General features: G+C 43.3%; 1 protein-coding gene and 1 long non-coding RNA gene across 3 annotated transcripts in view; both read right to left on the bottom strand.

The window, feature by feature from the left end:
- The window catches only part of LOC142769008 (uncharacterized), a 346,562-nt gene extending 334,982 nt beyond the window's left edge, over window positions 1–11,580 (bottom strand). For both annotated transcript variants that reach the window (XR_012885596.1, XR_012885597.1), the window contains exon 1: window positions 11,314–11,580. This is a non-coding gene — a long non-coding RNA (uncharacterized LOC142769008). The remainder of the gene's footprint in view (window positions 1–11,313) is intronic.
- A 457-nt stretch (window positions 11,581–12,037) lies between these two features.
- The window catches only part of LOC119165398 (venom metalloproteinase antarease TserMP_A), a 28,627-nt gene continuing 17,297 nt past the window's right edge, over window positions 12,038–23,367 (bottom strand). Inside the window, exons 9-14 of the mRNA XM_075871753.1 lie at window positions 23,304–23,353; window positions 22,045–22,153; window positions 19,090–19,257; window positions 17,797–17,941; window positions 16,693–16,815; window positions 12,038–12,173 (exon numbers count right to left, since the gene is read on the bottom strand). Coding sequence (XP_075727868.1) covers window positions 12,111–12,173; window positions 16,693–16,815; window positions 17,797–17,941; window positions 19,090–19,257; window positions 22,045–22,153; window positions 23,304–23,353 — 658 coding nt within the window. The 3' untranslated portion in view covers window positions 12,038–12,110. The remainder of the gene's footprint in view (window positions 12,174–16,692; window positions 16,816–17,796; window positions 17,942–19,089; window positions 19,258–22,044; window positions 22,154–23,303; window positions 23,354–23,367) is intronic.

Genomic DNA, 23,367 nt, shown 5'->3' with positions numbered 1-23,367 from the left:
TTTGTTGTACTTTGATATGCATGCATTGGTCGTTAGAGCTCCATGCCGTACCATTGACGTCTGATTTCCGGTCTTCTTTTGTAGCAAATAGCATTCTGCTTTGCACAATTGAAAAAGGCTTTTGATTAAGGTACAATTTGTCTCTGAATCCTGTATGTTCTCTGTGCCTAATAAAATAAAGCTTGATTTCGTTTTGCACAATGGCATGACTTTGTGAACGTTGTGTTACGTGTGGCAGCTCATTTTGAGTGATGCCTTTGCATTAAGCTAGGATTACGTGTTATATGCCGTGCTTCATATATGCACCATAAAAGCAGTGCTAAGGCCAGGATTACCACACTATGGCAGGAGCCACTACAATAGGACATCTGCACATGAAAGGTCTAGCTAAAGGGTAAGCTTTCACGTGCTTCCACAGGGGCTTACTGGAAAGGGGTAACTTTCGAATTATGGTATTTTTTGCATGGGTGTTGGGGCATTATTCAGCATGAACACCCCCACACCCTTTTTGCTGTTTGAGCAATTACACCCCTACACTACTTTTGTTTTTTAAGGGTGTTAGGGTGTCATAGCAATATTACACCCTTACACCCTTAAGATTACTTGGGTACATTCGCTTTTACACCCTCACTCCCTTAAGGCCACTTGGGTGTACATTTGTCTTTACACCCTAAGAAATGTTTGTGCCATAGGGTGTAAATTCGGAAATTCGCCCCACGATATAGGTGTAGCCCTGCTTGATACACCCATTTCGTGGGGTGTTGGGGTGTGAGTTATAGACACTATAAAACACCTATATGGGTGTAATTTGGTTTACAGTGTACCACGCCTTTCAGAAGAATGACGAAAATTAGCATAGCGAATGCCGGCCTACTATCATAAAATTTTTATTATTAATACCGTAGTGACAATCAAGCAAGTGTACTTGCAGCGGTTATTCAATGAGCGTTTAAAAAAGGCTCCGGAAGGCTACTCTCCTAGCTTTCGCTGTGACTGTGCTGTGCCTTCTGTGCAGGCCTGGTGTTTTTCTGAGCTTGCATGAAGAACAAATAAATGCCCAATTCAAGGAAATGCCTCTGCCCCCCGCCCCCTCAACCCAACAAACGTTCTGTTTACGCTCCTGCGTGCTTTTCTTCATTGCAACGGTTCACTAAATAGTGGAAACCGGTACTCAAGGAGTTCCTGAAACACAGCGTACAGTTGTAGTAGGAATTATTATAATCCCCCACAAATCCCTCATCGAAAATTTACACTATGGTGCCGGAAAGATTCGGTGTTTCCTAGCGTAGAAAGGTGATTGCCTGACCGAAAATCAGGCCGACGATATTCAGGTAATCCTTACTAACGGCTGATTACTAACGGCTAACGGGTCTGATTGAACCACTCAGTCAGTCTATTCATCAGAAGGTGGGTAAGCAGTAGTTATCCAGTGTACAATATGACAGCATTTTTGAAGCACCTCAATTACACCGACTAGGAACTAACGGGCCCGGTTACTGAGAAGTTTGCGAGGAGGACCAGGATGGAGCACACAACGACTGAAGATGAAAGCTGCGACGTCTTGACCGGTCGCCGTAGAAAGAGCAGCGGTTTCGGCATACAGTGTAAGGTGGTCCACAGCAACGATAGCCTACTGGTTATACGTGTCGTGGTCAATCGCAATAGTCCATAAAAGTAAACTCTGGCGAAATTCATTTGGCGGTCGGGGAACGCAAGTGAGTGCAGTGGAGCTGCTCTTGATTGTGGTGACTTTTGCCGTTACAGACACGCATGACAACTGCGAAGAAATTGTCGAACATAGGTAAACATTTCGCGCTAGTAGTTTCTTTTCGTTAAGAGGTTCATGGGTCTTGGAAAGCACCGACGTGAGAACATTGCGGGTTGGAGTGAAAGGGCGCATAGATTGCAGAGCGCCGCTTTCGGGCAATAAGGCGCAGCCCCTTCCTGCCATACGGTGAGTACTTGAGTCGGTACAATAGACCATATCGAATGGCGAAGTGCGATGCCTGGCATCAAATTCATAAACTGGTCGAAAGTGTCGGTGCCTCGAATAATTAGTTCTGAAGCGAAGCTATCCATGTATGAACCGCTCCGCTGGGCAGAGGAGACGGTGTCGACGTCAAGAGCTGGCAGCGCGATGGAACTTTTTTTATAGAGGACATCGATGCAGCCTTTGTGGAAAATAGTGATCCAGAGAACACATCAGCATCGGCATGCTAGTTGCCGGAACGGTATGAGTCTTTCAGCGACGACAAGAAAACATAATGCATAGTGGTCTGTAACTACAGCAAACGTACTGAACTTGACAGGCACCCACAATATGACCAAGCTTTTTTTTTTGTTGTGATAGCTAATATATACATATGAACAGTCTTGATTGGTTTTTGCCGTCACCGCCACCGCCGCAGTAACTCACGTATATATATATATATATATATATATATATATATATATATATATATATATATATATATATATATATATATATATATATATATATATATATATATATATATATATATATATATATTATATATATATATATATATTCGAAGGTCACAGGTTCGGTTACTGCCCACGGCAATTTATCATTTCACCCACTTTTCTTGCTTCTACTTTACCTTACAATTCGGTCTAATAACTTTCCCTATACTTTCCTTGGCATTTTTGTCTGTTAGATTTTATTAATGCTGTGTCAAAACGCGTAAAAACAAGCCCTTATATATACAGTTCTTTCCAGTATTCTTTAACGAGGGTCTCGTACTGGCAGACTTGGTGCCTCTAGGTTGTATACGAGGGACTATGGGACAGCTGCCAGTTCGTAATAAGTTCACGTGCTACGTGAAGCTACACAGGCTCATGAAAGAGTGTGCCACACTCGCCGCCATGGCTACAGATGGCCCTGACTGACACTTCTACGCTTAAATTCACATATATACCCAATAAAGTGCCCGGGAGGATAGCCGCCGTGGTAGGTCAGTGGTACAGCATCGACAACGACAAGTTATCTTTTCACCCACTTTTCTTTCTTCAAGTTTACTTTTCAATTCGGTGTAGTCACCTCTCCTATACTTTACTTGGCATTATTTTCTGTTAGATTTCAATAATATTGTGTCATAACACGTAAAAACAAGCCCTTGAGTATACACTTCTTTCCCCTATATATATATATATATATATATATATATATATATATATATTTCGAAGGATGGGCAAGACTTCTCTTTCTGTAAAGCGAACATCGCCTTTCGGCCACGGTCGTCTGCAAGCATGCTTATCTCGGGAGCGATCAAGGGGGGGGGGCTATGGTTGCCGCCCTGTCGCGGCAACAATAATCCCGTCGCTTGTGCCTACACAGCAGGCGAAAGTTTCTACAGGCTGCGCTCTCACCACTCAAAAAAAAAAAATGGTGCCAAAAGTTTACCTGGAGCGGCCGTGTTTATACTCGGACGTTGACCCTGGTTACCGGGACTGATGTGAGTGAGTAACATACATATACTATCTCGGTTTGCGTGCCGGTACTTTTCCTCAGCGTATAAAAACTGCCAAAGTAACAGTAATATATATACGGGAGAAGGGAAAAACAATCTGGGTAATTACAGGCCAATTTCTATATGGGCAGCGTTCTCAAAGGGTCTAGAAAAGCTTATTTTTATTAGGTTGTCAAGAACTTTGGACGAACATCAGAATATAGCATCTTCCCAATTTGGTTTCAGGACTAGCCTCTCAACCCAAAGTGCGCTGCTTCATCAAAAGAAGTTATTAATTATATAGAAGCGAAAAGATTAACGTTAGGCGTTTTCATAGACTTCTCCAAGGCCTTTGATACTATAAATCATGCAACATAACTGCAAAATTTCAATTGCTACGGCATCTGCCGTGTCCCCTTCAATTTAATTGAAAATTAGTTGACTGACCGACAACAGTGTGTGTCAATAATAAAGGAACTATCCCCGCTAGCAAAAATGAGACATGGCGCACCACAGGGTAGCGTACCCGGCCAACTTCTGTTTATTATTTTTCTAAACAATGTCACAAAGATAAACACAATAATTGAGTGTGTTATTTATGCAGATGATACGAGTTTGTTTTTTCTGGAATGAACATTGACAATATCATATCATTGGCCAATGATACTTTGGGCAAGCTTTACACTTGGACCGTAACAAACACCTTACGCATAAACTGTTCGAAAACTAAAGCCGTTATGTTCAGAGCGAAATCTACTCCATGTCCAATACCTAATTCATTGTACCCAAATAATTTGAAAAAAGAATTCTCCCTCTCTGCAAAGACGTTAGGAGTTGTGTTCCACGAACTTGTGTATCGCGCGCATAACACCGATTACATAAGAAATAAACTATGGAGAGTAGTGGGAATGCTTAAAAAATGTCAACGCATATTACCAAAACAGAAAACAATTATGATATATCGTGCCCTATCTACTGCCCACTTACCATTTTGTCAATTAGTTTGGAAAACCGGTACAAAAATTCGTTACATAATTTGATGATATCGCAAGAAAACGCTATACATAGCATCTAAAATATTTCCTACACTGCACGTACGTCTGATTCTTTCACAGGATTGAAGATCTTAAAAATTGAATTTCTCTACGAATACTGTCTCGTAACAACATACAGATCAGAACTAATCCGTAAATGTCGCCGCATAACATACATTTGCCATATTAGCTGTAAATCATTCCACACGTTCAACGAGACACACTTTTAACTGGTCTACTCCACGCCCTCGTCGAAACAGTTAGTCACAGATACTACAATTTTGCTTACCCACTGTACCAAATAAGTTCAAATTAACAATCGATACTCTACGTGAATTGCTTAAAAATTCTATTTTAGGTATGGTTTCATTAAATGTTTAGCTTTACAACTAGGCAGGAACGAACTTCGAGGCAAATTGCTGCTGCCGCCACCACGTGAGGGCTGGGGCCGGCCTCCGCCGCGGCTGCGGCCACTGTTGCCGATCGGCGGCGTTAGCTGCGCTGCCGCTGGGAGGCGGCACTCACAATCGACGAGGTGGCCGATCAGCTTTGGGCCGTCCAGCAAGCTGAAGATGCCGCCTGGGTGCAAGAACTTCAGGCAGTCACCTAAGGCAGCGCTATCCTAATCAACGGATAGCTGGAAGGGACAGGGGTTAATCCCCTCTTCCCCCACCTCGCCCGGTAAAACTGCTGGTCTTCAAATAAAGTCGATTAATTCAATCATTCATTTCAATAAAAATGTTTTTTGAGCGTTCGTAGTGATTTTCGCAGTGCGAGTAGAAATATTTTCCTTAAGTAAACCTCTCTCTGTACCGCACGCTGCTGCCATTGTGTCGGGGTGGCGGTGCTTTTTAAGCTGCAGATAATGAAGCTTTCACCATGCTATCCCCGCCACGTACGATACTTTTCCTCTTTCCTATTTGACCTTTGTTCAAACTGTATACATTATTATGTATTGATTATGGTGAAATAAACGAAATCTCAAATCTCAATCACAAAATGAATAAACTTTATTTCATGGTCCAGGCTAGAGCTTACAGGAGACTGTCTGCGTACATCCTCCCAGAGCTGCTGGATGTTTTTGTGGGAATCTGTCAACTTAAGTTCTCCCGAGGCCCTCCGGCAGCGGTGGTGGCTAGTGCTGCTGAGCTCGGAGGTGCAAGATCGACTGCTGTGAAAATAGTTTTTTTTAAAGACGATAGTCTCTCTTCGGGTACTTCGACGCAAAAATTTTGGCCTGCGTGTTGCTGTCTGGCAGTCTGTAGATTGTCTGTTTGTCCACCGAAACAATACTCAAACGGCCCCAAACGATACTCTAAAATGGCCAACACCATCCGCAGGGCCACCAATATTGCTCAAAGTTCAGCGTTCATTCTTGTGCAATTTCAAATTGAAAAGCCAATATTGCACATGTGTGAGGCACCGTAACAACACGTCAACATTTGGTATGTGTGCGTCTTTATACTACAGAAGGCATTAATTCTAAGGACTATGGCGTTTATCACGCTGCGCTGATAATTCAACATGATGCTCAAAAAGAACACTTTGCTAAGACGACGAGGTGGTGGCAGCAGCTCGTCGCGTCGCTTCATGTTCTGCACCTTATCTCTTCCAAGACCGGCGCGCACGCCTACATTCGCTTTCGAAGATAACTGCTAGAAAGCGCTCGTGTCTAACGTGCCTCCATGCGCTCGGTCACCTTCGATGCGCGGATCGAGACTCTTATGCAGCACTTCCAGAATCCAATTCACTGATTCACTGGCGCAGAACATCAAATAAACGTTTTGTTCACTCTCTCAAGACGCAAGACTATCGTCTTTCGACGAATCTTGCTGTGAAACATGCAAGTACGGGGCCAATCTTTTCTAAGGCTTATACACCCTACCGATGTCCTGCGTTGCGTTGACACCTTCTCTCTATCAAAGCCTACTGGGAGAAAGCCTTGCGAAACACGGTGCTCTGAAAGCAACACCACGACTGTCTGAAGGTGCTAAGAAAGAACCGAGCCTCATAAAGTTACGTCCTCTACGGGGACGCGGCCTGCAATTACAACTGCCCCCTTTTAGGTGGCCAGCAACTCCTACAGTAAAGGGTGTGTGTGTGTGTGTGTGTGTGTGTGTGTGTGTGTGTGTGTGTGTGTGTGTGTGTGTGTGTGTGCGCGCGCGTGTGTGCGCGCGTGTGTGCGCGCGTGTGTGTGCGTGTGTGTGCGTGCGTGCGTGCCTGCGTCTTTCGTTGTAGCTTAGTGCTATGAACGAGCAGGTAAGAACATTTTACCTTTATAAAAGGCTTACTTATTGTAATTATATTCCTGAAAGAATTTTGGGACCATAGAGCTCGCAGATGTAAGTCACTGAAGGTACTTGCACATTGATAACCTCGGTGGATGATGATGACCGAGCTTAGCTTTTAATCATGAGTCAAAGAAAAACATGAACGTTCAATCTAAGCAAAATTAGCACAGATAGCGGTTTTGGGATCCTTTAGTAAAAGGCACTCCATGACGTAACTTTAATACCACCTCAAAAAAACGAAACAAATCTTACGTCGGGGGAATTCCATAACGGTGTTTTCAAGAGCCATTATAACGTTTCATACCACGTGTCGCATGAAACAGTTTAATAACACGTGACTAAAAGCTCCCTGATTCGGTACGCCTTTCATCTACCAAAAAGTGTTGCTTCCACTTCATGCGAAGGTATATAACACCTTAAATGTCTTTTCAAAGATTACAAAGGCATTCTCGTGCCTCATTCTTGCGCCTGGCTGGGCCTTTGCGTTTTCACTGGAACTAGGAGTGGCACATTCATGGGCTTGAAAAATTGAAAAGCGGTCTGAGCACGAGGGGCTTCTGGGACCACAAAAAAGAAAAACCTTGCTGAAAAACCATCTGGGAAATTTTCGCAATTGTTGGCTTTTCTTGTCGAGTAAACCTTGAGACAGACGAGAGTGAGAAGGTTGTGCTGCCTATGACTGCTTACGCAACGGGCAAAATCAGATCGAGCTGGCATACCACTACGCACACAGGGCTGGATCTCACGTATTGCTTCCATTATCTATCGGCCATTCACGTACGAGCGCGAGCCTGCGAGCCTGGACGCCGCGGACACACCGCTTCTGCGCCCAATGCCTTAGAGCTACGATGAACTTTGCCAGCGGTGACTAAATCAAGTCGGTGTGATCATCCGTAGTGGCTTCTTGTAGAGACATCGGCCGTGTTATTGAAGCGATAAAAAAACGCCTTCGCTACGTCATCGGCAGTGAGCCAGCCATTGGTCGTTGTGACTTCGTTGCGGGAGTAGGTGTAGCTAACATCGCATAGATTTTGTTTCACGGGGAATACTGTCTGCTAAAGTAAAGTATACATATAGCCTGAATTGTGTTTCTCCCTGCCACGCAAGAAACACTGTAAAACGTCGAGCGCGAAGGCGAGTACCAATACGAGGACGACGAACCCGTTAGATGGGTGCCAGTGAGCTGCGTGTACGAGCCTGGTAAAAAGCGTGCAATTCGCTGTCGTTCGTCGTTAGTGCATGGCTCCGTAATAGGCGCTGTGAATAGAGGACACCCATTTCTAAGTTGAGCCGAAAAAAATTGACGACCACGAAAGTTGGAAAAGGTGTGCATTCTGCGACCGCCATCAGCCGTTCATCGCATAGCCGTGCTCCTATAAAAGGTTCTATCGTTTTCGTCGGTAGCAAGCCGGGACAGGCGTGCCGCTGCTCTTCGCCATCGCTCGTGAATATGTGCTGCCACTGTGTTCTATCAATGCTGCTCATTGGAAAATGATTGAGCTACCGTGGTTTGCGTACGTTTAGGTATAGTTAGCGAACTTGTGCATGAGCACTGTTGCAGTGCAGGCGGGCAACACGACTAAGTGCCAGTTTATAAGTGGACAAGCAAAAGTTGATGTCAGGCGGGCTCATATTCACAGATCGGCGTACCTTACGGTGGCCTGCAACTTACACCTATGCGTAAGCTGGGAATCTTTACTGACTGATTGATATGTGTAGTTTAACGTCCCAAAACCATTATATCATAAGAGACGCCGTGGTGGAGGCCTCCGGAAATTTCGACTACCTGGGGTTCTTTACCGTGCACCCAAATGTGAGCACACGGGCCTACAGAATTTCCGCCTCCATCGGAAATGCAGCCGCGATTTGATGCCACGACCTGCTGGACAGCAGCCGAGTACCTTAGCTACTACACCATCACGGCGGTGCAAGCTGTGAATCTTGATTGTTGAATCAGGCAAGACATATCTCCCATTGGCGCTACACGGTGGGCGGTTGTGGGGCGCGAGCAGTCCCTTTAGGGGTTGTTTTATTCTGTATTGTTTCTGTGTGCATCATTCTACATTCATTAGATGCGAATTTCGAGGAATCATTGGTGTAATCGCACGTTTTTTTTTCTTATCACTAGGAGTCGTCACAAAAACTGGATGCAAATAAATACTACTGCATCAGCCACAAGAAGTTCTGAACTGAAAAACAACTCTCGGGAATCACCGCGAAATCTCAGCAAAAAATATATATATATATATTTTTACTCGCACTACGCTCACTCAAAACCTCAGCGGGGTAAATAAATACACGCTATTCTACGTTCAAAATATCAGTTAGCGTGAGTAATAAATTTTATCTCGACTGGTACGTTGTGAAATAAAAAACGAAAAGGAAATGCACAAGAGGACGAGCTGTTTATTCAATTTTCAAGACGATGGTCTTTCTTGGGGACCTTCGACGAAAAAATTTTGGTCTGCCTGTGTCTGTCTGTAAATTTGTATGTTTGTCCGCCCTAAGAATACTTCAAATGGCATCGAACAGCCAACCCCATCCGCAGCGCCCACCAATATTGCTCAAGCTTTAGCGTTCATAGTTGTGCGGTTGTCAATTGAAGAGTAATTATTGCGTATACTTGAGGCGCCACAACAATGCTTCGATAATTTCTATGTCTGCCTTTATATTCTTGTTTATTCTCTTCGCAGACGTCTGTTGTGTTCTCAAGTAGTCGATAATGAATTGAGTTGAGGGCTGAATAAGCGTCACTTTTGCCAATGTTTCGCTTTAGCAGGCGCAGTTTTCGCGTTTTATCAGATAATTACGGGATTAATTTGGGGGGTTTCACATCAGAAAACCACTACATAATCATCAGAAACACCGTGGAGATGCGCTACGGAAATTTCCGCCTTCTCATGATCTGTGATGTGCATCCAAATATAGATGCACGGCTCTCTAGCTCTACGATCTTCATAGAAATGCGGCCGCCGTGGCTGGGATTTACGCCCGCTACCTTGGCATCAGCGCTGGAGCGCCATAACCGCTGCACTATCAGGGCGGATATCAAATAATAGCGGTTAACTGCGAGCACAGCAACAGCCGCGTAGAATAAAGGAAAAAAATATTCGACGAATCCAGAATAAGAAATTTGACAGGGGCGCCATCAACAAATTGTTTATTCCTGTGAACATGAACGTCGAAGCAATCAAGCTGGATTCCTCTCTCATTTTTATTCTATTTTCTACACCCGATGAGAGACTCCGTGCAAGTAAGGGGTCACAGACGCTATTTACTTTGTAAAATTCGGACTCAGTGCCTTCGTTTAGCGAGAAGGATGCTCGTAGAACCAGTGCTGCCAAAACCCACAAGAGCTGTTCTGGAAAATATGCCGCCGTGAATATCAACTTCACTTGTTACAATAAAGGCGAATTAATTGGGACACGACAAACTAATAGATTCCTCATGGTGGTCATGTTGATGGCCCGTTCTGACGGCAAAAGGTCTTTCTTCAAACGCCGCTAACCGTTCAGGAATCGCGCTTTTCGTTGAGGTGAAGTGTGAGGGCCAGGGAACAAATTAATACCGTAGGGCGTGCTCTGAAGACGGTGGCTGCAGAGCTCCACTTTGACAAGCACTTACTTTCAACTGAAGTTTAATCAAGGTCCTGGTATAATATATATCTTGCCGCGTCTTCAAGGGGGGAAAAGACAGAAAATTAACGTACAAAAGTGTTGATTGGGCGAGTGGGGTCGTCACAATTGATTATGTATAGCGTATTACGGTAAAGAAAAAAAAAATGGCTGAGCAGACCGAGACAAGAGAACAAATATTTTTAAACCACGCACGACAATCAACGCATTCATCACCACAAATATAACCAAAACAGATGAGAAGATATACAAAATTGAAGAAACAGCCTCAAAAAGAACACTAGGCGTTAAAACTTATTTTGTGGTTTCGGCAAAGTACTGTAAAGGCTGGCCTAAAAGAATACGCCGAGAAGCACGCACTAAGCTCACCCACCAACGACTGTCCATTCTAACAACAAAGGCTTAACGAATCTCGTCTGAATAGTGGAACAAAATAAGACGGTACAAAACTGTATATTCAGTGGTTTAGAGATTTTTGCCATCACCTTTTACTTCTTTGTAGTACTTATGGCACTCGAATGCGGACGCGCAGATCGTGGGATCGAATCCACGGCTGCATATAGCGTAGGGGCGAAAATGCCTCAGGCTCGTGTACTTAGACTGAGCTACACGCTAAAACACCCGACGTGGTTGAAATTTTCAGGGCGGCCCATAACGGCACCTCTCATAATAATGCGGGGGTTTTGGCACGGGAAACCCCAAGAATTATCACTTTGCTGTCCACACTTTCTTCCAATTGCAGGACGGAGGCGTACCCGGAAACCTCAAGCCGACCACATCCTATACGGTGTCATGCGTTCTTGGTTCATTACAAAGGAAGTTACAAATTCTAAAACTTTGCAGCAAGAACTTATGACACTGTGAATAAGAGTTCAAGCAGTACCTGTAACATTCCCTGGCCTTCTTTTAGTGACCACGGGTTCTTTTCGTAGAAGCGAAGGTGTTGAATGTTCTTTGGGCGGTGAACTGTCTCTTTGACACGCCCACTCGCAATGAACACGGCTGAAATGACGCACATCTCTTGTTTCCACTCGCACCCCCTTTCAATGTAAAGGCATGAGCATAGGTGTGCAGACCACGGAATCCCGTGGCCGAAGGCATCGACGCGCCACCTATCGACGAGACGCCTACTGCGGTGTGCATGCGCGTTCCGTCGTATCAGTTGGCCTCTTGTGTCGCTCTCTTTGACGCGCATGTAGCCAAAACGACGACTGAGTGTCGCTGTCCTTGCTCCATCAATTTTCTTCCGTTTTGTTTTCTTCTTTTTTCGCGTAACGACTGCGACAGCGCCGGTTCCAGCGCCGGGATCGCGTCGGTATTTATAGTGGTTTATTAGTATAACTACTGAACGTGAAGTGTAGCGAAGGCTAAGGTAGGGAAATATATATCAGTTTAGGCGCGGAAAGTCCTTGGGCGAAAGGCTGAGACAGAGATAGTACTTTGCGTAAGAAAAACATAATATCGAGGATTTTATGTCCCAAAAGCATGATATGATTGCGAGAGACGCCGTGGTGAAGGGCTTCCTAAATTCCCTGTATGATATCAATGAAATGTATAAGGTATATGCAGTATATTATTTTTTCGACAACTAAAGAAAGACATCTCAATTCCTCAAAGAGGGAACCTAAACAACTATGTTTATTTAGCGTTTTTGGTCGGCCCTCGCAAGCTCCACACATGCTATGGTACGGCTTCATATCCATACGACGTTTTCTCTTCCAAGCATAAGCCATTGATGCAAATCTGGATGTATAAGACAATAACTTCGTTAGAATACTGCCGAACAAGCTTAATAATCAGTGATCAGTGTGTGACATGCCGCATTTATATTTGCGCAAAAAACAATGGGAATAATAAATACTGCTTTGTGTAATTATTTCTACAACAAACCATTAGGTGCCTTAAGGGCATATTGTTTTCTTGCTGTAGCAAATATATAAACACCCTATGCTCATTTTAACACAAGCTTGCTTTATGCCGGAGTTCACCATGGCTCCGCTGGAGTACTTCCGTCACGGAACTGACGGAGCGTACCTCTACAGAGCGTGGTTTCGCCAGAGTGCGCGCTTATCAAACCCTTAATTCGGGAGATGACGAAGGTCACTTCGCACGCTGCTAGGTCCATGTTTACGAAAGGAATGACACGCGGCGCGCGGCGCAGAAAGAGTTATGACAGTTCTTTGCACGTGTCCAGGTATCTTGTGCGCTCGTTTTGTGCTTCTTTCTGTTTGAACAGCGCGCCTTATTATTCGAGCTGTGAGAGTTGTTAGTCTGCTCTCATACTTCGTATGCTAATTTCGTGCGTGCTTTCTGCTTCAGGTGTGCGCTTCAAGCTTCGAGCTGCTTGGAATTCCTAACCTGACGTTACAGTTTGTGGCTGTTATTGAAACAAGGCACATAAACGCTCAACTACTTCTGTAAACAAGCGTTTCACTTTGGTGTTGTACCGATGCCTATATAGGGGGATCATCCACGTTTTCGCCACCACCGTGATGTCTGCTATATGTATACATTCGCATGTATGTATGAAAGCCACACAGAAAAATAATTCAAAAGAAAAACTGTCGAAGCTCGTGACCACATATTTGACTTAATCAGTCATATTGATCTGGTTATAGAACGATACCATCGTGTGTTATATGTAGGTTGACAAGTACATTATTGGTATTGTAATACAACATGCGAACAATATGATTCTTTCAGGGAGTTACATGTCCCTCCGATGTTTTAAAACACAAGTTTCCCAGTTGAATACTCCCTGGACCGACCTGCTAACGACTGACCCCAAGCCTGGAAGCACCGGGTGACAGAAATTAATCTGCAGGTATCTAACTCCGGAGCGTTTCGTATTGACATCGTGGGTTCGACATGAAGAGCAAAGAAGTTATCATTGTTAAGGCACAGTCCTTAAGTGCCTCACCAGAAAATGGCCTTGATGAACACAGCGTGTGGAAAAAAAAGGATTTTACGACATCTCTATTGTCGACGTAAATAACAGGGCTAAAGTCGGTTTGGTGTTCATTGAGTGCACTTCATATGCTAGTATGGTGTAAACTGTATTTTTGGGTAAGCTTTTTTTTGTGTCGCTATTCAAGTGAACTTCGTGATTATTGAACTTCTAGCATCAAAATTTTGATTAGTGATTTCAAAACTGCTATTTGTAGCTTTGTAAACGTTAAGGTCGAAGTTCAATCTTAAATAATCTAATGCAAAGTATAATCAATGCTGTCGTTATTAGTCATCACCAGTTTTAGAGTTAGTTCAGAACGTCCACTTCAAAGCGTAGGAAAGTTGCGCCCCACACCGGTGGTTGCCTCAGAACACGTGGGCTCAAGCTTCAGCACGCTGAAGAGGCAGTTGTATTTACACAGGGGACCTCCACAATAAATATTGAAACTATGTATGTTGGTGCTTTCATCATGGCTCCTACAGAAGGACCAAGAACTATCCAGGCATAAGCAGCCAGAACCAGTTCGAGAGCAGCCTAAAAAGAGCGAGAAGATCCTGCAAAAAAGTCCTAGTTGGGTGCCAGTCGCGGTTTCGTGTTTGCCTCGTGAATGTTCTGTGACGTCGAGAATACTCGCCTTTTTTCGTGGAACATCACAGAGGCCGTTTATTTACGTCACACAAGTGGCAATCTCGAGAGGTGCTGAAATCTCAGGTGACTATTCGTGCGTGTTTTAAAACTAAATTAAAATATCTGAACTGCAACATTTGTTACTCATAATTGGTTAGGAGAGATGAATGATTGATATGTGAGGTTTAACGTCTCAAAACCAGCATACGATTATGAGAGACGCCGTAGTGGAGGGCTGCAGAAATTTCGACCACCTGGGGTTCTTTAACGTGCACCCAAATCTGAGCACACGGGCCTACAACATTCCCGCCTCCATCGGAAATGCAGCCGCCGCACCCGGGATTTGATCCCGCAACCTGCGGGTCAGCAGTCGAGTACCTTAGCCACTAGACCACCGCGGCGGGGCCAGGAGAGATGAAGCATGTAGACTATTGAGCAACACAGCCTTATCAAAGTTGCCAGTTTGGAGTCAGAGGTCATTTCATTGATTGTTACTTCTTGAAAAGGGAGAGCGTAGTATTGCACATGAAGCAACACCATGTGAACTGCGTAATGAGCGAGTGATGTGAGCTGTCCTGACCTTTCAAGGTGCTGAACAATAATTCATCATTCACCATCATTATTACGATAATCGTATCCAGCCTCTACACCAACAAAGTATGCAGCTACATCCCTGCGTGTATTCTCTTCCGGTCGCGAAGCACATGCATCGCGTAATTCTGCCTTTCATTCAAAACTACGCGCATAGTGTCTCGTCATTATTTCAAACAGTCGATTTAATGAAACTGTTATCTTCTTGCGGATTGTGCCTGATTTTTCTTACATGAGTGCAGCCAGTCTTCCACAATGCGAAATATTTTATACTGCGACATCACATAACACCGCCTCAAACTCCTTCCTCTCGCGACCGCTTCAGCTTTTGAAGTGTTGAGAAGGCACACTGCCCTTATAAAGAAGCTTTTCGAGTGATTTTCTTCCCACATCAACCACTGCAGTCACACCGCGCCCATAATTATTTAATTTGGGAGGTCACGCCTGCTCAATCCACATGGCCAATTCACCCCCCTTCGTTTCACCAGGGCAGAGGAAATTATGCTTTGGAGGGTTCAAGCTGGGGGGGGGGGGGGGGTTCTTACAACTGCTATCATCTGAATGTGGAACCGGTGGCGGCAACACTGTGGGCTACGTGGCCGCATGGCCCTGTTGCAATATTGGAAGCAGAAGCATACCATCTTATATGGGTATTAAATGGATTACAAACGGAACGCTCCCGTCTGCTACTGCATGCCGGCCTTCACTACAGACATACGACCAGATAAGGGCAAGATATACTTAATAACAGATACCAAAGTACGCTGCTTCAGTTCATAGAGAACACAGTTTTTAAGGCACACACACTAACACGCTTACAAGCAAAGTAGCCAGCCTTAAGGGCAATTCTGTACCGCAAATCATAAAGGCGAATATCGGTCTGACTGCGAGCTTGAAGGTCATATAACACATTATTTTTTCCGCATTCTGACATACTCGTGTCTTCATAGCATGAGCACTCACAAAGTCGGAGAAATGATACTATAACAAAAATACCAACACTGCTTTAAACCAAAAAGAAAAAAAAAAGATATTAAGGCAGCGTCGCACTCACGTTGTCAAGCCTCAAGCAAGTGTGTAGCTGGGCAGCTGTCTTTTTTTATTATTTCTTTCTACCTCTGTTTATTTTCATTTTTTTCTGTCTTTGTGTCCATATTTCTGTCTACTTATTTCCCCATGGCATTTTTTTTTCTTTTGGTTTCTTACTCTTCCTACTCTTAATTTTTTTTATTTTTTTCCTCTATAGTTGTCAAAGTGTCGCTTGGTTCTTGTGGCCCCGCCGCGGTGGTCTAGTGGCTGAGGTACTCGGCTGCTGACCCACAGGGCGCGGGTTCGAATCCCGGCTGCGGCGGCTACATTTCCGATGGAGGCGGAAATGTTGTACGCCCGTGTGCTCAGATTTGGGTGCACGTTAAAGAACCCCAGTTGGTCTAAATTTCCGGAGCCCTCCACTACGGCGTCTCTCATAATCATATAGTGGTTTTGGGACGTTAAACTCCACATATCAATCAATCAATTGGTTCTTGTGTTTTTTTTTCTTTTATTTTCATGCGTGGTTTTTTCTACGTTGCGAAAACCATTGACAGCATACGGCAGAACAGGACATCTCGGGTAGCTGCTGTGCTCCGCAACTATTGTGATCGTAGGATTCTTGATGAACAAGAGAAAGAAGATCCATTCTTGGCGCGAGCGAACGCTTTTCCTTCTTTACGCAAGCGACGACAACATGCGATGGCATTTGACAGCCCCGGGTACTTGAAGTGATTGGCGCTTACAACAATGTTAAAGTGCCATCATGTTTCCTCTTTCGGGCTTGCTGTGCAATATGTAAATACCGATATCTTGTAATGTCAAATTTAAATGGTCTTTATTAGTCGCCGAAATCAGGATAAAGGGACCACATCCAAGGCACAGATCACAAGCAGGCCGAGTTCCCACAAACGTTGAAGTCGACGAACACTCATGATAATGAACATGTATGAAGAAGGTAGATGTGCCCAATAAACGGCCACAATATTTGTAAGAGCTTTCCGTACACGGGCACAGAAACAATTTGGTGTGCACAAAGGTGACTGTAAGAGTGACAACACTTACGTATTTACTGCGATTCTTTCTTGCGCATTTAGTTCCATCACTTAAATGAAGGACTCTGTGCTCTGAATCTGGAGCTTCGCTTGGAATACCACATCTTATGGTACAGTCTTTCACTCCATATTTCTGGAAAAAGGCGTTACGTTGTCGTCTATTACCGAACACGCATAATTTCGTGTTTCGGGGTGATAGAACAAAGACACGTTTTTATTTTATTCTATTCGGCAAAACAATGATATATCGCTGCGCGCTAAAGACAGCTGCTACGTAGCAAATGATGATTCATTAAGTGTACAAATTTAAAAAAGAATATAAATGTTCTGTTTTTAAATATATATGCAGAGCGATTAGGAGGTTTATTCCCTAGGGCAGGTAACCTGGTGTCGTATTTCCGTTAAATATTGTGGCGGGGGTCTCAGGAGAAGGTCGTTCTCTCTAATGCAATATAAAATACATGAACGCAATGCGGAATGCTTGTACTGTCTGTTTGACTATTATAATAGTAAGCAAGCAGCAAATTTGTGTCAGTTATAATCTCAGATGATAACTTCACATTGATGATTACATAAAAACACGCGAATCGTTTCACAAAAAGCCACAATAAATTAGAACTTTCGAACAAACTAGCCCTTGACGAAAGCAATAAACAAATTAATGGTTTAACATACCTCGGTGGTGCAGTGGGATTGGCGTTGACCTGTGGATTTCAAGCTTAACTGTAAATATTGCTTAATATTTTTGAAGTGCTTGAAGTAAATCCACCAAAGTGTCCATAAATATTGATTTGTTTGCCTTGTATAAATCCCCAGCTGGTGGTCAAGCTTAACGGCAGTTACAATGGGCTGATCGCCTGAGCTAATGTTGTTAAAAAACCGACTATGCTGAAAAAGTTCATAACAGAAACCTTGTAGCCAAAGCTTGTTGATTCTTGATATACCATTAGGGAAGATGGTCGGCATACATCAAGGATGATTTTCGAACAAAATAGTAAATATTTCAGCACCAACAAGTTGTTTTGGAGAACATACACTCAGTAAAACTTGACAAGTGCATTTTTTGCTGAAGGAAGTTCCTTGGTAAGGTTAATGTAAACATCTTTATACTCACTTGCAAGAACTGTATATTGTTTAAAGTTGGAAAAGCATTCTGGCACTGCCTTGTCCTCGTCAACAACTGCCCGGGCAGATAGGGATACTTTTTCAGGGTTGTATTAACGAAGTTTTCTTCGTGTAGGCAGGATGCCGCTTGGGACCTAAGTCAAATGATAAGTACAATGATTCAATAGGGGACTGTTGGTTGGTGTGTTTATCCAAAGTCGGATAGGCCGCAGCACATCTACCTCATAGGTGGCTGCAAGCAAGACTCCACCGATTTCCGTGCACAGCAGACTGACAACATAAGCAGTGCTATTGATCATAGATTTTTCTTAAAAACGAGAGAGAACCCTGGGGCTGCCACTGTTCAGCGACCATGATGGGTGGTACACGAGTTTGTTTATATTCTTTGTGCTTGTGGGCTTAGAACACACGGGTGGTTTTCTTCGTTCCTATATTTTGATTTTGTTTCGAATGAAAGAACCGACTGTTCAGAACTTTGTGACTCGATTGTAAATGGTGAGCTTAAAGAAATAACCTATTTTATAGTGTGACTGCTGAGCACTTGCCAATTTTTGTTTCGTTACAAAGCACCTCCCAGCCAATCGAAGCCAAATGAAGCTGGAAGCATGAAGATCACATAAATCCTTGTACTACCCATCGTTTCAATGCTGGCTGAAGCGCCGCGCTTTACAGCTCCCACAGACACCAGGGCCAGTGTTTCCTTTGGTGTATTTGTAGGATAATCTATGCCGCCGCTTTCCCGTCCTCGGTGTAGTGGCGAGTGCACGCGTGGGACTATTTCGTTCGTCATGAAGGCAACCGGTGGCCGCCCTTCGGTCGTCTGGGCGTAGCATCTCAAGATTAATCTCAAGATTTCCGATGTTGTGTCTGAGTATATTTACGCCAATAATATGATTACGATGGCTGTTATTATGCAAGGGTCATGAGAGCCTCCCTTGGCCACCAAGGTCTCTTTAAGCCAATGCAGTAAGCTATGTTACAAGCATAGGAAAGTTCACATTGCTTCAGAGTAACTGGACTACTATTATTGGAAAGGTTTCAAAACCGAAGATGGACGACCAACATTTAAAATGTTTACAGACAAGGTCAAAGATTCAGAATTATTCAAAAGAACACCTACAGGGTTCTAAGAGAGTGATCTTGTGTCTGAAGTACTGCAGATGGCCAATTCATTTTTCCGAGGAAGGTAATATTTCCCAGGCAACCCGTGCCTCGTAACATTGTGCTTGTTGCCTAAAATTAGGATTTTATTGCTCTAGTAATAAAAGGAATGAAGACATACCGTGCTGTTTCCCTCATTTGTGTGATGCTGCAGGCGGAAAACTTGTATGTGTTCTTGTTTTTCCTTAGGTAGCTCATCATATAACCGTCTGCGAAAGGGCAACTCTCCGATCCAGGAATTGGGTCATTTACGAAAGGGGAGTGTTCGCCATCGTGCAGACAGCCCATGCTAGAAATAGTATGCATACCAATACTTATCAAGTTGGCCCCTTTTGAAGCCAAGCTCTAAATCGCAAATAAACAGACAACTTTTTGTGGCCATGTCGTGACAGGCAGATGATCAATTTGAAATGAAGTGTCTATTACTAATTTTGTTATCGCTAATCCTTGCAGGTTGCGTGTAGAATATTATTATAAATAAAACACAGCCGGAATACAACTTTGCTTGCTGTTGATTTTGTTAATACGGTATACACTATCCTCTATTCATTGGCTGGCTGATGTGCACTGAATTCGAGCTACAAGTCATCATGATTATCAGCACGATTTGATGCAGAGTGAGGCGTGGGCCTCTTACTGGTTCTGCCACATGACCCAGTCCGAGGCTAGACGTGCCCACGTTACACTCACAACAATTTAAGCCATCCTAAGTAAGGTACTCATTTCTATTCCATGCTCGAAAATGGCACGTACTTCGTAAAATATGACATATACTTATTTGTACGACTAAACAACAGCGTTTCTTTCCAATTGAAGAGAAAAAGTGGTCGTGTGAAAGCATGAAAACATTTTATGTGGAAAGGCAAATGGGATCTGTGCGCTAATGCACGCAAATAAAAAAATGAATGGGATGGCGTAGGAGTGGAACTTGTAAGGTAAATAAAGAAATAAGTAAACGTTAATAAAATCCCGGCGTACACTGTGTACTGTTCTGTTACTAGTTACTATACCGAAGCTATCGCACTTGTTCACCCCGCCCTCCCCTTTTCTTCTGCAGCCACGTGTACACTCTTCATCGGCGTACTTAGAAGTGCCCATGCAGTAGCCGACATCTAACAGACAGTGACTCCTCTACGCATGCTTTATGTAGTGCGTCATGCAGAGAAGCAGTGAATAAGAGCAGTTCTTGCTTGAATAGAAGCGTGAGAAGTGTTTTGAGCCGACGAAATTCTTAGTTTGAGAGAAAGCGCTTCTCAAGGAATTGTGAAATCAGCATTCACCAACGCCTCTTTTGGGAGGTCCGACGCCGAAACTTTCTGTTATCTGGTGAAATCGTACCTCCATTGGAAATGCGAATGAGAGTAATTCCCGTTACGCTTGTTCTGCAAGCTGCTGCAGCCTGTATGGCAGTGCAGTTTTTTCCCGTTTAAGTGCTTTTTACACCAATAATAATAATAATAATAATAATAATAATAATAATAATAATAATAATAATAATAATAATAATAATAATAATAATAATAATAATAATAATAATAATAATAATAATAATAATAATATTAATAAAATAATAATAATACCATCCTGGTATTTTTGTTTTAAAACCACAATCTCTTAAGAGCGACGCCATATTGGAGGGCTCCGAAAATTTTGGCTAAGTAATGTTCTTCAACGTGCCTTATTATCACACAGTACTCGGGTCTTTACCGTTTTGCATCCATCTAAACGCAAATGCCGCGTCTTGGATAGATGCTAGGCATTCGGGTCAGCAGCCAAGCACCCTATAGCCACTGATGCCCGTAGGCGGGTGCTTGGTACTCGGACACCACTGAGTAGAGTTGAGAAGCTGCATGCAATTCGCATGTGATTTTGGGAACATGGGCGCCCCATGTAAGTGAGTGAATGAACTTGTGCTTGTGCCTGCACCTCTCCGGGTTCGTACTATCAACAGCAGGAGTTTGCGGGACGTTGGACCCACAAGAAATGCGAATTTCCACTATATCAGTGCTTAATGCTTTTAATCGAGCCAGTGACTGTATATGTAAGAATGCGAAGTGCAGTATGAAACACTTATTTTGAAAGTACACTCACAGACAAAGCGGGAATTTACCTTTATCGAACATGTCATCCCCCAAGATGAAGGAGGAATAGGAGGGAAAAGCAGGGATATTCACCAGCCTAGAACGACTGGTGTGATTCCCTACACTGGGTGCAAGGAATCTTTTGCTGTTGATAGTACTTGTTCTCTGAGCGTTTATTTACACAACTAGTGCACCTTGCTGCCAAAATGTGCGGTGAAGACCGCATGAATACCACGCAATATGTGTGCGGCGCATTCACTTTTGTCATGCTCGGTACACGACTGTTCATCCCTTCCGCGTGTTCGTACAGAAGGCGCCAGACAAATCATGACATTTTTTTTCGACTGCACAAGTGAGAACTGTATAAACGCGATCTTGAGTATATATGAAATTTGTTCCCGCTCTATGGGTGGCTTCATTTGATGGCGGTGAGTCTTACGGGTAACTTACGGTGGTCTTAAGGGTAACTGTCTGGATTCCCAGAGAAGGGAAGCGGGTTAGGGGGAGACAGAAGGTTAGGTGGGCAGATGAGATTAAGAAGTTTGCGGGTATAAATTGGAAGCAGCAAGCACAGGACCGGGTTAACTGGCGGAACATGGGAGAGGCCTTTGTCCTGCAGTGGACGTAGTCAGGCTGCTGCTGCTGATGATGATGATGATGAGTCTTACGATCGTCCGGGTACAACGTGGAACCAGCAAGCACATGACCTAGTTGATTGGCGGAGCGTTCAACATGCATTTGCTCCGCAGTGGACACAGTCACTGTGATGATAATGATAATGACATACAAACTTCACCGCTAAACTTTGTGTTGACTATGTTTTCCGAGGAGTTTCGCCACGCGTGCTCACATTCATTAGGCGATACTGCACAGAAGACGTCAGCAAAGAGAATTAAAACCGTAATGACAACAATAAATTGAGTTTTCAAACATGTGCTTTCTGTAAACTTATCTCTAATGAAATGTTTGAAGCAAGAAATCATGTTACTACTTACATATGTCCTATTTCATGTGACATTACGTGGACACCTTTGAAAGTTGGGGGCCTGTCTTCTCCGATCCCTACTTTGTGAACAGTGCACACTGTTCTTACATAAGCAAATCCTAAGGAACCAGAGAAAACAACGTATCAGTGACAGGGTATTGATTGTACCGTAGCAATGTATTAACCTATAAACCTAAATTAATTTACATATTCACCGTACGTGTATATAAATAACAGACACAGACGCACAAGCACACCACCACCATTCACATTAGGTTTGTCATCAAATTCAAAACATGTTTGATTTCTAGAGCTATTCAATGCGTAATCTGCGTAACCTTGGTGCTAAAGTTTTCCATACCAAATTCACTATAATTGTTTGAGTTGGCACGTTATACCTCATAATAATGTGCTAATGAAAATATTAGCTAACATAGCTATAACACACGTGTTCCTCTGTTGAGTCAAACAATCAATGTACGCCATAGTCACCTCACAGAATTCCCAAAGAATTTATGCTCTCCTTGGAATAGCACGTCTAATACAGGAAAATACAAACCATTTTGCAACCTTCAAAGTGTCAGGGCTGTAATGTTCATTCTTTATAAAAATATAATTCACATTCACCTGAACGTGTATTCTGTCTACGATATCGCCTTTGACATCGACGCAGAGGAGGCACATTCAAACGTGCGCTGTTAGATACTTACAAAGTTAACTAGAATACATTTTACAAGTCATGAAAGTAAATAGAACAACGTACACCAGAAGAAATAACGCACAGAACGAGCGCTTAGCACAATCGGTAAGATTCAATTAGCATAAACAACATTTTGACCTAAGAACATTTGCTTTTGAGAGATTTGTATACTGTGCAAGCACGTTTTCTTTATATTTTCCTTTAAGCAGTCCAGCAAGCCGAAGATGCCGCCCGGGTTCAAGGACTCCGAGCGGTCACCTGAGACACCATCATCATAATCGACGTAGGGTGGGAAAGGATAGAGGGTAATCCATCTCTTTCCCCACCTCGCTCGGTTGAATTTGCCGGACTTCTAATAAAGTTCATTCATTCATTCATTCAGTTGTTCGTTCGTTCATTCATTCATTCATTCATTTATTTAGTTATTCATTCATATACGCGAATTAGCACTTTCATGCAGTAATGTGAAATATAGTGTAGAAATACTCATACCAAATTATAAAACACCAAGCACAAGCAATATTTGTTGTACGTACTAATTTTAATAAATAAATTTTAGAGCAACTTACCAGCATTGCGATTAGATACTTGGTAATTTTTTACTGTAGCCAAGTCCTGCCTGGAAAATAAAAA

Source organism: Rhipicephalus microplus, chromosome 8, assembly GCF_043290135.1.
Source record: "Rhipicephalus microplus isolate Deutch F79 chromosome 8, USDA_Rmic, whole genome shotgun sequence".
Classification (NCBI taxonomy): domain Eukaryota; kingdom Metazoa; phylum Arthropoda; class Arachnida; order Ixodida; family Ixodidae; genus Rhipicephalus; species Rhipicephalus microplus.
This window is presented reverse-complemented; position numbering and strand designations above follow the sequence as displayed.